General features: G+C 41.7%; 3 protein-coding genes across 3 annotated transcripts; 1 reads left to right on the top strand and 2 right to left on the bottom strand.

Moving 5' to 3' along the window:
• Window positions 1-388: 388 nt before the first annotated feature.
• LOC139884932 (uncharacterized) lies at window positions 389-2697 on the top strand. The gene is made up of 4 exons (XM_071868899.1): window positions 389-603; window positions 1131-1276; window positions 2389-2507; window positions 2596-2697. Exons 1-4 carry the CDS (start codon window positions 389-391, stop codon window positions 2695-2697), a joined length of 582 nt encoding a protein of 193 aa, XP_071725000.1.
• Window positions 2698-4384: 1687 nt separating this feature from the next.
• On the bottom strand, window positions 4385-6499 carry LOC139884931 (pentatricopeptide repeat-containing protein At2g13600). Its single transcript, XM_071868898.1, has one exon. The coding sequence runs from the start codon at window positions 6497-6499 to the stop codon at window positions 4385-4387; it is 2115 nt and encodes a 704-aa protein (XP_071724999.1).
• Window positions 6500-9521: 3022 nt separating this feature from the next.
• On the bottom strand, window positions 9522-13480 carry LOC139884930 (disease resistance protein L6-like). Its single transcript, XM_071868897.1, has 5 exons — window positions 13014-13480; window positions 12708-12912; window positions 11841-12626; window positions 11252-11575; window positions 9522-11159 (listed from the first exon to the last, which is right to left on the bottom strand). The coding sequence occupies exons 1-5, from the start codon at window positions 13478-13480 to the stop codon at window positions 9522-9524; spliced, it is 3420 nt and encodes a 1139-aa protein (XP_071724998.1).
• Between the last annotated feature and the right edge of the window lie 340 nt (window positions 13481-13820).

Genomic DNA, 13820 nt, shown 5'->3' with positions numbered 1-13820 from the left:
TTATACCATTTGAAAGCGTTCATAGTGGATAAGAATACAGTGATTATATTTTTGACAGGTGTGAAATTTCACTGCAAAACCGCTCGGGACCGGTCCAGTCTCTAGTTTCGAAAATTGAGAACCGATCCCTCCGATTCGGTTCCAGGGTGGCGGGATCGGGACGGACCGGGGAACCGACCGGGGAACCGACCAACCACCCCGGGTGCGAGCGCCACTCCCTTCTTCCTCCTTCTTCCTTCCCTCCTCTGTTCTCCCTGCTTAAACCCTAATCTAGACCTTCCGTTTTCGCTCCTCTCTCCCTCTCCCTCCCTCCCTCTGCGCCGCGGAGCTCGACTGGCCGCACCGCTTCCGACCCGAATCCGCGGCGGCGGCGGCGGCGGCGGGAGCCATGAGGTCGCGGTACGCCATGGTGTGCTCGTCGAACCAGAACCGCAGCATGGAGGCCCACGCCCTCCTCAAGAGGGAAGGCTTCGACGTCTCGTCGTACGGCACCGGGTCCCACGTCAAGCTCCCCGGGCCCTCCCTCCGGGAGCCCAACGTCTACGACTTCGGCACCCCCTACAAGCACATGTTCGACGAGCTCCGGCGCAAGGACCCCGATCTGTATCCTCCTCCTCCTCTTGTGTCTTTGATAGTCCCACGTTCGATTTGCCGCTGCTTCTTTTTCTTTTTGGCTAGTGGAATGACTCGCGCCCTTCTCCTTCGTTGCTCATTCGCCTTCCGAATTCTGGGTTATATTGTGTAGGACCGCCTGATTTGAATCCGGCAATATCGGCAGATTCCAGAATGACGCGAATTGATAAAATCTTTTAGCGTGTTTCCCTGAAAGATGAGATTTTTGCAATTGAAAGACCTTAATTTGATGGATTTGCGGGTTTTTTGGCTGATGGGTAGTTTGTGAGTTGCATGTTTGTCTGGCTGTGAGAATACTAGTTCAGTTCAAATCGGTCAGTTTTTGTGCTGTAAAAAAAAAAAAAAAAAGAGCTTGCTTGAGTTGTGATGCAATGTTGTTCGGTTAAAGGTTAGAGCGGTTGATGGCTGTCTGGTTATATTTTAAAGCGGAATTCGGACACTGTTTTTTTTCCCATTTTTGGGCATTTAGAAATGCAAGACCTTTACAAGAGTTTCAGCTACAAGCGCAATGGGATCTTGCCCATGCTCAAGAGGAATATGTCTGTGAAATTAGCGCCTCAAAGATGGCAAGACAATTCTTCCGATGGCCCCTTCGATGTGGTGCTCACATTCGAAGAGAAGGTTTTCGATATGGTTCTTGAAGGTTCTTGTCTTTACCCTTGCGGTTTCTGTCATTGGATGTCTCTTGTTCCATTTCTGAAATTCTGATGTCTATGATTGCATGATCCAACTTCCCGCATTGTTTATTATTTTTTGAGTTTTGGCTTTGCATATATATGCCCATTACGCCATATAGTGAGGGCAGATGCATGATACGGAAGAATTGTTTGCTTGATCTGGAGAAACCTCATTAGACAGAAATTTGTTATCTGTAATTGTTTTTCTTGAAACGCATAGAAAGATTGTTACTTCTCAACAATATTTTCTTTTCCTTCATTTGACACTAGCAGTGTTTCTGCCGCTATTCCGTTAACAATTAATCTAACCTTTTTTTTTTTAGTTTATTGCCCTTATGACGTAATTGGTTGTTGTAATATCCATTCATTTGGACTTATTTTGATGCATAAAGTTCTTTGTCAGCAAAAGCAACATTTAGATTCCTGTAATGCTTCTTAGAGATTGTTGAAGGTGACTGCTCTAATAGAGCTAACTGCCACAGGAGGGATGTTAATACTTTCCTTCTCTTGTAACTATTAGTTCCCTTCTCTCTTTCTGCAACTTCATCCATTCTTTACCCCTTTTGTCAGGGCAAATTTGATTTTGATACTTAGTAGGGTATATAAGGTTGTTAGCTGGTCTTATCTTTAATTGCTATTATATAGATTGAAGCCTTGTTTGGCATACATTTAGCCATGGTTTTTTGGCTTTGGCTATGGTTTTATTAAATCTGATGCTGGTAATTTGTGACTTTGGAAATTCTTATTTTTCTGGACTCGAGAGTTAGTAAAGACGATATTTATTGTATTTCTCCTGATCGCTTTAAAGTGATATTTGAATTTTTCACACGTATTTCACCTAAAAATGAAAAGCACAAGCCGGAAGCTGGAGGAGCAGATTCTGCTTCTGCGGAGTAGCAAAAGTTTGGGGCAAACAGCCCTCCATATGACCCTTTGACTGATCAATATTTCTCGAAGTAAAAGAGCAGTTTTGTTCTAACTTGATCTTAGGGAGTGATGTGACCTTTACCTATGTACAGAATAAATAAGACACCTTGCCCTTGGAATGTTGACAAGACGTTGAATGCATTTTTTGCAGATCTCAACAACCGAGAGCAGATTCTTATGAAGACTGTACTTGTGATTAACTTGGAGGTAAAGGATAACCATGAGGAGGCAGCAACTGGAGCTCAGCTTGCTTTAGATCTTTGTCGAGAGGTTTGACTGGCTGAACTTTATGTATTAATGATAGTATGCTTAATTTCTGTATGATGAGAAATTGCGTATTGTAATTTCTGGTCCACAGATAGAAGCAGCCGAGTCTTGGGAGGAATCTATTGATGACATTGTGTCTAATTTTGAGAAGCAGAACAGGCGGAAATTATTATTCAGCATTTCCTTTTATTGATGACCATGGTGAGGGCAAGACTCATGCCCTGAAAGCTTTATGATCCATGTCATTGTTCTGTTAGTATTTTTTCTGCATATTTATATGTCAATGAACTGAACTTTTGGTTTTTGTTTGTCGTGGTAATATAAATACGGATTTCTTCCAACACTCTTCCTGTTTGCTTCGCATGAAGCCTTCCCCTAGAAATCTTACTTTTCTGAGCCCCGCGAGCCTTATATAATCCATTACACGGCTAATCTTTTGATTATACCCTATCCTGAATTTGATCATTTCTTATGTCAGGAAGATTGAATCAGGCTCTCTCATGTTTTTACGCCTTTGCTCAATCTTGGTATTCACAGTCCATACCAATTGTTGGGTTTAATGAGCACTTTCCTTGACTTCTCGTTAGTGGTAAGTGATTTTGCAACAATATCTCTGTCTGCATAATTATAATTGTCATTCTCACGCTTTGCATTGAATTTGCTACAAAACCTATTCTTTGCTGCATTGCCAAGCCTGTCATACTAATGCGCTGTGTCTTTCCACTTTCAGATAACTCTGCATCGATGTGGAAAAGAAATTCTGAGTCGGAACACTTTTCCACTCGCTTTATCTCTGGAATGTCGACCCATGATGATGTATTAGTAATTAGAAGCAAGCCAGTCTTTGCTTAGGAGTGAAAATTCTATTATTTTTCTGTAATTTCTTTTTTTAAATTTTTCTTTGTACTGCAGAACTAATTCTGCGATGGCACCCACGTCGAGAGAGATGGAAGAAAAGAGATTCTGGCATATTGCATATAATTTCTTCGAATGCAACATGTTGGAAACTGCCTCTATTTTCAATTTTCTGTATCTTGCATATGAGAAGAAAAGCAAGAGAACAGAACCAACCTGACCTGGTCAGTGATGTTCGGTTCTCTATTCGTGGCAGGTTCAAAGTTCAATCGATCCTATTTATTTAAGATGAGTTGGTTTGTGAAAAGAAAGTAACGTAAAAAGCAGAACCTTCTCATTTGAGTTCATTCAGAGATCGTCATTTTTCCCGCTGGCTGGTCATTCCTAGAGCTGGCGTCGATTTTGTCTTTTCACTTGCTTTCCTTACTTCTTGAATCAAAATTCCCTGGCTTATTCATTTAAAACAACAGGCTCTGATTATTTGTCCAAACTACCTAGCACTGACACCCACAACGCTTCTCCATATGGCTTGCACCAAGGTTTGCAGCTTTACATCTCAAGGGGGAGGATGATTGCCTGACCTCGGTGCAAGTGTCTTTTACGGCATGTCTCAAATGCCGGTTTCTGTAGCTGGTGAATTCTTCTTCTATCCTGCAGTTCCTTCGAGCTGGTGAATTCTTCCGCTCCGCTGTTTCTTCAGTTAGACGTAGCTTTCTATTGACCCGTCCATGGAAATAAAGTGTCTGCTCTCTCTGAACCTTTGATCTCCTCTGGGTTAGTTTGTATAACACCGACCACGGCGGTTAGTTCGTGGTACGGTCTAGCCTCATGCAGCTTCCTATGTCCAAATAGACTTTGTGTTTGCATCGTGTCAGCAACAACCCAACAGTGCCAATGAAACTCAGCCAAACAACAGTGCGCATTAGACAGGGAAAAGAGAGCTCTTTCTGCTCACACGCATTTTATCAAATGTTACTATGGTATGAACGATGAAGAGAAATTGAAGGATGATAACTCTCCATGAACTAACAAACAGCAGCATCAGCCGGCATTTCAACTTCGTAAGATATAAAGTCCGATTCACTCAGCTCTTCATAGACCTCGTAGTCATCTGTAATGGCAACATACCCATCTCGCTTCATCTGTCCTAAGAGAGATCTTAACAAAGAATAAATATCACCCTTTTGAGTGTGCCTCTTGTCCTTGACAATGAAGACATGAACTTGACCCTGAATTTCTATCCAGCTACAACCGGGCTGCTTGACTACTCCCCGTTGCCTCATCAGCTTCCTTATTCTGATAACTTCACCCCATTTTTTACGTTCTGCATACATGTTTGAGAGCAGAACGTAAGGTCCTGAATTCGAAGGGTCGATCTCTAAGAGCTTCTCCGCTACATACTTTCCTAGCGTTATATCCTTATGAACTTTGCAGGCTGCGAGCAGTGAACCCCAAACGACAGCATCAGCTTGCATGGGCATTGTCTCTATTAAGTCCTTGGCTTCACTGAGACAACCGGCTCGGCCGAGCAAATCAACCATGCAGGTATAATGGTCCTTTGCTGGTGCCAGATCATACTCCTCAACCATCTGCTTGAAATAATGGCGCCCCTCTTCGACCAGCCCTGCATGGCTGCATGCACATAGAACCCCGATCATAGTGACACGGTCTGGTCTCTCGCCAGATACCAACATTTTCCTGAATATTTCAAGTGCCTCTATTCCGTAACCATTCTGCGCATATCCGACAATTATGACATTCCATGATACCTTGTCCCTCTCCAACATATTCTTAAACACCCATAAACCATCTTCCACAGCTCCACATTTAACGTACATGTCTATAAGAGAATTTCCAACAAAAATATCCGATTCTTCTCCAGACTGGAAGCGGAATCCATGCTTCAAGACATGAGCGTGAGCCTGCTGCCCCAACTGCAAATCAGCAAGATTTGCACACGCATTAAGCAAATTTCCGAATGTGTAGTGCGTTGGCTCAATGGGTTCCCTCTTCAAAAGGCGGAATAAACCAAATACTTCTTCATTCTCTCCATTCTGGGTGTACCCTGCGATGAGGGCATTCCAAGAAACTACATTCTTCTCCATCATCCTCGTGAACATTACTCTTGCAGTTTTGAGACTCGCTGCTTTTGCATACCCGCTTACCATGGAGGTGGCTGACACTATATTCCTGGTGGGCATTCTATCAAAAATTGCTCTGGCTTCACTAATTCTGGAGCACTTAGAATACATATCAACCAACGCATTTCCTAAAACAACATCATTCCTATATTTGTCACATTTTACAACACGGGCATGAATTTGCATCCCTTCCTTAAGTGCTGACAAGCTAGCGCAGGCACTGACCACACTGGCTAAAGTAACCTCATCTATTTCAAACCCACAGTCCATCATGCTCACAAAAACCTCAAGAGCTTCACTGGCTGGACCATTTTGTTCATAACACGTAATCAAGCTGTTCCAAGAAACTATGTTTCGAGAACTCATTTCATCAAAAGCCCTCTGTGCACAAGCCACGTTCCCACACTTGGAGTACATGTCGATAAGAGCAGAGCCCATATGAACATCAGACGAGCACTCCGACTTCGATATCAAAGCCTGAATCTGTTGGCCCAGATGCACATCTGCTAACCCGGCACATGCGCTAACCGCACTACCAAATGAGTACTCATTAAGCATATAATTCTCCCTATGCATCTTACCAAAACATTGCAGGGCTTCTTCGAATCTTTCATGCTGCGCATAACCTGACAGCATCGAATTCCACGAGCACTGGTCGGGTTCCGGCATTAACCCGAATAACTTTTCTGCTTCATTAACAGACCCCGATCTGATCAACCCACCTAAGATCGCGTTCCATGTGAAGGTATTCTTCTCGGGCATTCTATCGAACATCCTGCGGGCGTCATCGAGGCACCCGCATCTCGCGTAGACGTCGATGAGCCGGTTCTGGATAAAAACCTCGGCGGAGAACGGGGTCTTGATGATCCGAGCGTGGACGCGGCGTGTGTCGCGCGCTGACTTGGACAGGCTGCAGCCGTCCAGGAGCTTGGCGAACGGGGTCGAGGTGGCGAAGGAGAGACCGCCCACCAGAGCCTTGACCCGCGCATGCCTCGCCATTCCATCATATCATCGTACGAAGCGAACTCTGTCGGAGAAGATTCGCATAGATGCAAAGTGAATGCGACTGGGGAGTTTCTGTTGACCGTTATATGGTTGAGAGCGCTCATATGAAGAGGGAAGGGCAAAGCTGCAGTGGCAAAATGGTAATTTCCGCATGACAATGTATTAATTAGACTCATGACCATGAATTATATTGTTGGTTATGAGTAAATCTAAGCTACAAATTAAAATGTGTCATAGATTTAATATCTTGTTGTGAGTCACTAAATTAAGATTAGTCATATTTATAATCTATACAACTTATTGCTTTATCAACTATAATTATAAGTTTAATATAGGACAAGTCAATTTTATAACCGAGTTATTTACAAATCAAACATAAATTCTTGTCTAGTAATTTTGATTATTTTAATTGTAACTCATCATCAAAAAACTGCAAAGAGCAATTCTAGAGAATGAAAATTGGATCTATGCCGGATTACATGGATATCTTTTCAATGGCCCCCTCCTACGAGGAATAGCTAACCTTGATTTTAAGAGAATAGCAACTTCTTTGAAGTAACTAATCTTGATTTGCTTCTTAGCCAACTAAGGACTAAGTGTCTCATCATGAATAGACCGGAAATAGATAGTTATTGTGTCGTTCTTGGATTAATCCAAAGTACTTTTCATTGTGGTCCATCCTATTTCAAGTCTCATGGTTTTGTCCTTCAAACGTATGGGCAAACACTTTTTCAATAGATTATTGTGACATTTTTGGATCAATTCATTTGAAATATTATCCACTTTTATCCATCTCATTCCAAGCCTCACGATTTTGTCTTTGGGCATTAGGACAGACACTTTGGAGTGGAATTACTAGATAGGTGAAGTGCCTACCCATAAGCTAAAGGACAAAATTGTTAGGGTTAGAATGAGACAAGTCAAAGCAGATAAAAATCTCAAGAGAGTTAATGTAGAAATTGTCAAATTATTCTTCCTCAAGTACACACGCGGTTGGATTTTCGATTAAAACGCATCTTGTTCAAGTAAGGTATGTCCCTTTTGTTTTGTTTTGTTTTGTTTTGCTCTGCCTTTTTTTTTTTTTTTTTTTTTGTCGAATGAATAATTTGGACATCGTCCTGTTATGGTAAGAAAAATCAATTAACCTTCTAAAGTGTGCGTTCATGTGAGCCCTTGCGAGGGAGAGCTTCATGATAAGAAAGAAGCCCATCTGAACTCACATCCAATTCTTCAAGGCTTTGCAACTCTTTCGGCTTTATGGGACCAAGAACCGTCGCATCTGAGAGTCGTCTCCGGCTTTAGAAAGGTCTATTGATGTTCTTATTTCCTGGCGAAGTAGGATATGTAAGACAGACAAAACTCCTGGGAAGCCTACGCAAGAACCTGAGGTTCTTTAAACATTGAGAACAAGTTTCCTGAGCTTGCAACTCCAAGGACTCTAGATGGCGTAACCTGTCAATCCACCAAGGATCATGGAGCTTCCTTAAAACCATAACTGTCGTATGAATACCTCGACACATATAAACGCAAGCTTCTTGGATTTAATTGGTATGGGAGATCTGGAAATGTGAACATTGAAAAAATTACAAGCACAGATTAATGCCAAGCCCACAGCACTGTAGAATTTTGCCCTGAAGATTCATACGTTCTCTACTTCTGCAACAAGAACTTAAATCCCAACTAATAATTTCAATTGTTGAAACTTGAATCACAGTCATTAATCATTCAGAAGCCCCTGTAGAAATCTGTTGTAAGTTATCAAAACTAAAGGACCCTTGTGACCATTGCACATGATAAGTTATCAAAACTAAAGGACCTTTGTGACCATTGCAAATTATCATTAACTAGGGAGGGTTATGTTCATGCTAGACAAGATGTTTTGCCCCTACTTCATTCCCTCAAGGTGGAAATTTTCATGGGAAATCTATCTGCAACAATTCTGTGAATATGGTTGCTGATGTCTAATTGAATTCATGACATTATATGCAACACATTGAACATTAATCACTGCAATTAATACTCAAGCAAGTCATCCTGAATCCTCGATGAATTTCTCCCATGACAAGATTAATTACTAATTGCACGTGCTAAGAGTTTTAGAAGTAAGCAGGACCACAACAGACCGAAAAAAGAAGAAAGAAATTGCAGAACCAATCGATTATAGTAAGGTTTCAGCCTTCCAGGACAATATTTCAGTTTTAGCTAGACCTTGACAAGCTCAGAAGAACAACTGATTCCCCATGTATGTTTTGAACTAGCTCCTAAGGAGCGAAAATCAATCCCCTCACTGGTGCAGAACCGAAATGACGCACAGGAGTAGAAATGTGTTTCAATAGAATGCGACTTGTGGTTTAGATCAAAGCTACTAAAGATTAGATGCAGTCATGGAAGAAAATCAACTGAGTCAGCTCCCAAGCGAGTTCATCGAAAGGCTGTTTTCATTTCATATGTATGACCAGTCATGCCTGAAAGTAATAAAAACAACTCAATCTGTCCCAAATCTTTTCCAATTCTATCACAGATTGCATCAGAGATTCGCAGGCGGACCCAATTCATGAAAATGCAAACAGAAAATTGCAAGAAAAGCAAATAAAGATGCAGAGAAGGAAAAAGCAAGACTTCTTTCTCGACAACCTATTAAACTCTTGCGGAACAGCTCGGCGGGCAGGAAGACGGGGTCGCAGTCCCTGCAGGGAGATCTCTGCCTGGTAGAATCGCATCTCGTTCTTCCGCTCGGGGTCACCATCGCATTCCTTGACGAGCGGAGTCCGTCACTTCTGGTTCTGGCCGAGCACCTCGCTCGGGTCGTCGCTGTGAGGGAGGATGACGAAGGAAGGAGAAGGAAAGAATGTGAGGAGCGAGACAGGGAGAGAGACAGGGAGGGGGCAACGGGAGAAACAAAAGGAAACAAAAAAAGAGAGAGAAAGTTGAAATTTCTGAAGAATGGGTCCCACCTTTAGTCGTCATTTCGAGATAATATTCCTCACCAATCTGACACGGAATCTTCTTTCCGTGATCACAGTCTCCTAAACCTTGGTTCTTCAAAGGGCCTTCTGACTTTTTTCAAATCTCGATACTCGTCCGATTCCAGAATCTTCCCCAATCTCTCACATCTTTTTATTTCCAAGCGTCGTAGCTTCTTGAAGCTTGAAGGATCAGAAATTTGTCGCAGAGACCTGCAGGCATCAATACTAAGCCACGACACTGATTCTGGCCTACCTCGAATCTCAACCAGACGAGGACAACGCCTTAAACCAAGATCCTTGAGCTCCTTGGCGTTGGTCGGGTCAGGCAACTTCTCTAGCAACGGAAGACCTATTACACGTAAGAACCTCAACTTCTCCAAAGCTTCCAGGCGTTGAATCTCTTCTAGCTTCCAACAACCATTTCTATGTAATTCTTTTATATGCTTGTAGTTTAATGGATCGGGCAGCTGTTCAAGTGATCCACAGTGAACTAAATTGGGAGTCTCCAACGATTCTAGCTGACCTCGATCCTCAACCAGTTTAGGACAATTTTCTATGCGAAATCTCCAGAGCTTCTTCAAGCCAGTTAGGTTGGGCAACTTCACCAGCGATGGAAGATGACTAAGATCAAGCACTTGCAGGTTTTTCAAAGATTCGAGGCCTTGAATCTCTATTAGCTGTTCACAATAACGGACTTTCAATTCTAATAACTTCTCCAAATATGAAAGATTTATCGACTTTTCCATTAACCCGCGCCCATCAAAAAGGAAGTATGACAAATTCTGAGGAAGCTTAGGTAGGCGTTCTAGGTTATTTACGACTAGTCCAAGCTTCCTGAGCTTCGAAAGGAGATTAAAATCTGAAGGTAGGGTGACCAGACTATCATAATCCAACCACAAGGACTCTAGCTTTCTTAACCCTCCGATCCAATTGAGGCTTGGAGCTGGCTGGGAAGGGCTTTGGTACTTTAATTCCAACATCAAAACTCTCAAATTTAATAGGTTTGTGAGATTTGGGCATGTCATCTCTAGATTGTTGGTCAGGTATAGCTCAGTCATACTTTCAGGAAGCTTAGGTATATTGGAAATTCTTGTGTCCGATAACCTCAAGATTCTCAGAAATGATAGTCTTCCGATCTCGCTTGGAATTTCCCCACTCAAATATCTACACTTGCTGGCATCGATCTCTTCGAGCTTCCCCAACATCCCGAGGGCACTAGGTAGCTTTTCTAAGGAGGAGTCAGAGATCCTTAGTACTCTCAAATTCTTCATCATCTCTATTGAGTTGGGTAACTCTCGTATGTTTGAAGAAGAAAGAACTAACTCAATGAGAGATCCAAAATTTCCATATGGAAGTTCAGTCAGTGATCTACATGACACCGCACTGAGAATTTTTAATTTCTCCATTCCTTTCCCTTCAGGAATTTTGGTAATAGAGGCCCCATCGACTTGAAGTTCTGTCAAGGCTTCCAGTTCCCCCATCTCGTCTGGCAATGTCTTAAGTTTCCCACAACCTCGCAAGTTTAATGATACTAAATGCTTTAACCTACCAATAGACCTATCGACTTGAACCAGTTCTGTGCACCCTTCAAGAATCAGTCGCTCTAAATTTCCATGAGCAGAAAGGTCAGGAGTTTTACGCAAGTTTCTGCATCCAGTCAAATTTAGAACCTTCAATTTTCTTGCCATCTGTAATGAAGAGAAGAGGTTAATTCTGAACCATTTTTAGATACCGGATAGCAAAGTCAATATAGCCAATTCATGTTGAAATGATACCGTACCTTGAGGTGGTTCCATCCCTCCCACTCATCAGTAATTTTACTGCCTGATAGATCAAGAATCACTAGCTTCAACATAGAAAGTGCAGTGAAATCGAAAAGGATAGGAAATTTATGCCATGAGAGCCATCTCAATTTTGGAAGCTTGATCGGATTCCTCCGGAACCAGTTGGCAGAAGGAAAATGCTGAACGTTGTTCTCATCCAAGTCTCCACAATCCACTTGAAGAAATCTTAATTTTGAGAACTTTATAGATTCTTCCTTCTCAAAGAAGTCTTGAAATTGATGATCAAACTTGAGACTTATTGCTTCAATGTTTTCTCTTCCCTGCCAAAACCCCAAAAAAAAAGATAAATAAATAAATAAGAAGCTAGCGATCCCATAATTGCCTGTTAAAGGCATTTGAGTTGAATATGCTAGAGGAATGTACATTTTATATATAATTTAAAATTAATTTACAATATAAGTTATAGATGAGCATGTGATTGTACTAAGCACACAAGAAACGACTCAGTTCAAATAGAAGCAAACAAGCAAAGTCAACGTGTATAACTCATCTCTTTGCATAGGAATAACATTGCAAACACTTTACCTCCTTTATTTCAAGAACATCAATTGCTTCCTCATGATCCCACACCCGAGTTTGCTTCTCTTTAGCTCTTTCACGAACTATGTCTCGCCCAAGGTCTCTTAGCTGATCATGCACCCACAATCGGTTACCTTTTGTAATCTTTATTAACGACCTCTGTTCGAGGACTTCAAGAGAACATCCAGAGAAAAAGTCACAGCTGTCCCACATGTAATTCACAATTCTCACATCGAACCCAGCAAAGAAGCAACAAACATCGAGAAATATTTCCTGCTCTTGAGTTTCTAATGCCTCAAAACTGATTCTCAACTTACTTTTAACCTCTTTATTGGGAATGGCCTCCAGCTTCTCTAATACGTTATTCCATTTATTTTTGTCTTTTCCAGCTAAAAGTGAACCTATAATTTCAAGAGCCAAAGGAAGACGACCACAGATTTCTACTGCTTTTTTCGAGAGGGGAAAATATTCTGCTGGAGGATAATCTCTTCTAAAGGCGTGTCTGCTAAACAGTTGAAGAGCATGATCAAAATCCATTTCAGTAAGTTCAAGCTTGAAATCAACATATTTGAGAACTTCCTCGTTTCTTGTGGTAATAATAACCTTACTTCCTCTGCCGAACCAGCTATCACCCGTCCCCACAAGAGCCTCCAGTTGAGTGTTTTGGTCGACATCATCAAGTACAAGTAAAACCTTTTTAGAGGATAACCTATTCTTGATCTCAGTAATTCCTTCATTAATACTATTGATGGATGGCCATTCTATTCTTAGAACTTTAGAGATGAGCTGATTCTGCAAACTCACAATCTTTGTCTCTCAAATGTTAGACAAGAAGCAACAATTATCAAAATCAGCTGACAGTTTATTATAGACGATCGTGGCAAGAGTTGTCTTTCCGACACCACCCATACCATAGATACCAACAATCTTTGTTCCAGTGGTCTGTTCACCTATCTTTTCCACGATTTGGTCCACTTGATCATCCATTTCAACCAAGCTATTAGATACTGCCAGGTAGTTTTTTTTCAACTCGATCAAAAGCTTCCGAACAACTTCTTCGGTGAACTCGCCTTTGCCTCTGATAGTAGTGAAGGCAACAGAACCCAACTGTTAAATCGAGATGAGCAGAATAAAATCTAAAGGTACAAACAAATCCTGAACAAAAATAAATTCAAGTACCTCTCCTTGAGTTCCCATCCTCTTAACTCTCCAACCTTGCTAAGAGCTACCTTCCAGTTCTGAATAGTCTCATTAGTGTACCGCCGCTTATTTATGTGTAAATTAATGGCCTCACCGTAACTTCCAGTTTGGTAACGAACCTCGGATGGTGCTACATTGTAGAAAATTGGCATAATCTTTCGTCCCCAGTTTTCCTTGCACTCCACCATCTGGACCAACTCCATGAGGCACCATGGACTGGCAGCATATCCTTTAGAAAAGATAGGAATCAAGATATCCGACTGCTTAATTGCTTGGAGAAGCTCCGGGCGAATCTCTTCCCCAATGGGAAGCTCTTCATTATCTCTATATGCCCGTATTCCGGCACGAATGAGGCAGCTGTAAAGGTAATCAGCGATGTCACGGCGAGTGTCCGGTCCTCTAAAACTCAAGAATACTTCATAACCAGATTCCATTGGCTTCTCCATTTCCTGAATTTTCGAAGGACTTGCAACGACTTGATATTCCACCTGAAAAACATTTACTATGAAAGTGAGGTGATGATTATCATGATTTCTCTCAGAAACTCTTCTATTTTTAAGTCATTCTAGAAAGCAATCTCAATGACAAATGTGTGACCTCCTTCTGGCATTGCACTAGACACCAAAATATGTCCAATTATGGTAGAGAAGCTGACCCATCTAAATGCTAAAGGAAGAAATCTCCAACTTGTAGGTTGACTAATTATCTTATTATCTCATAAGAAGTTATGCCGAAACCGTCCTCTTTTAGTTTTACCAAAATCGATTCGACAAAAAGATTCCACAA

The sequence above is a fragment of the Rutidosis leptorrhynchoides genome, unplaced genomic scaffold, assembly GCF_046630445.1.
Source record: "Rutidosis leptorrhynchoides isolate AG116_Rl617_1_P2 unplaced genomic scaffold, CSIRO_AGI_Rlap_v1 contig624, whole genome shotgun sequence".
Taxonomy (NCBI): Eukaryota; Viridiplantae; Streptophyta; class Magnoliopsida; order Asterales; family Asteraceae; genus Rutidosis; species Rutidosis leptorrhynchoides.
Note: the sequence above shows the minus strand (reverse complement) of the source record. Positions and strands in the feature narration are given on the sequence as shown.

Coding starts and splice junctions, on each gene's coding strand:
- LOC139884932 (XM_071868899.1), top strand. CDS start 389: ATGAGGTCGCGGTACGCCATGGTGTGCTCGTCGAACCAGAACCGCAGC. Junction 1,277..2,388: donor TTTCGATATGGTTCTTGAAG/GTTCTTGTCTTT, acceptor CATTTTTTGCAG/ATCTCAACAACCGAGAGCAG. Junction 2,508..2,595: donor CTTTAGATCTTTGTCGAGAG/GTTTGACTGGCT, acceptor TCTGGTCCACAG/ATAGAAGCAGCCGAGTCTTG.
- LOC139884931 (XM_071868898.1), bottom strand. CDS start 6,499: ATGGCGAGGCATGCGCGGGTCAAGGCTCTGGTGGGCGGTCTCTCCTTC.
- LOC139884930 (XM_071868897.1), bottom strand. CDS start 13,480: ATGGAGAAGCCAATGGAATCTGGTTATGAAGTATTCTTGAGTTTTAGA. Junction 12,627..12,707: donor AGACAACTCTTGCCACGATC/GTCTATAATAAA, acceptor GTGAGTTTGCAG/AATCAGCTCATCTCTAAAGT. Junction 11,160..11,251: donor AGGGATGGAACCACCTCAAG/GTACGGTATCAT, acceptor TCTTCATTACAG/ATGGCAAGAAAATTGAAGGT.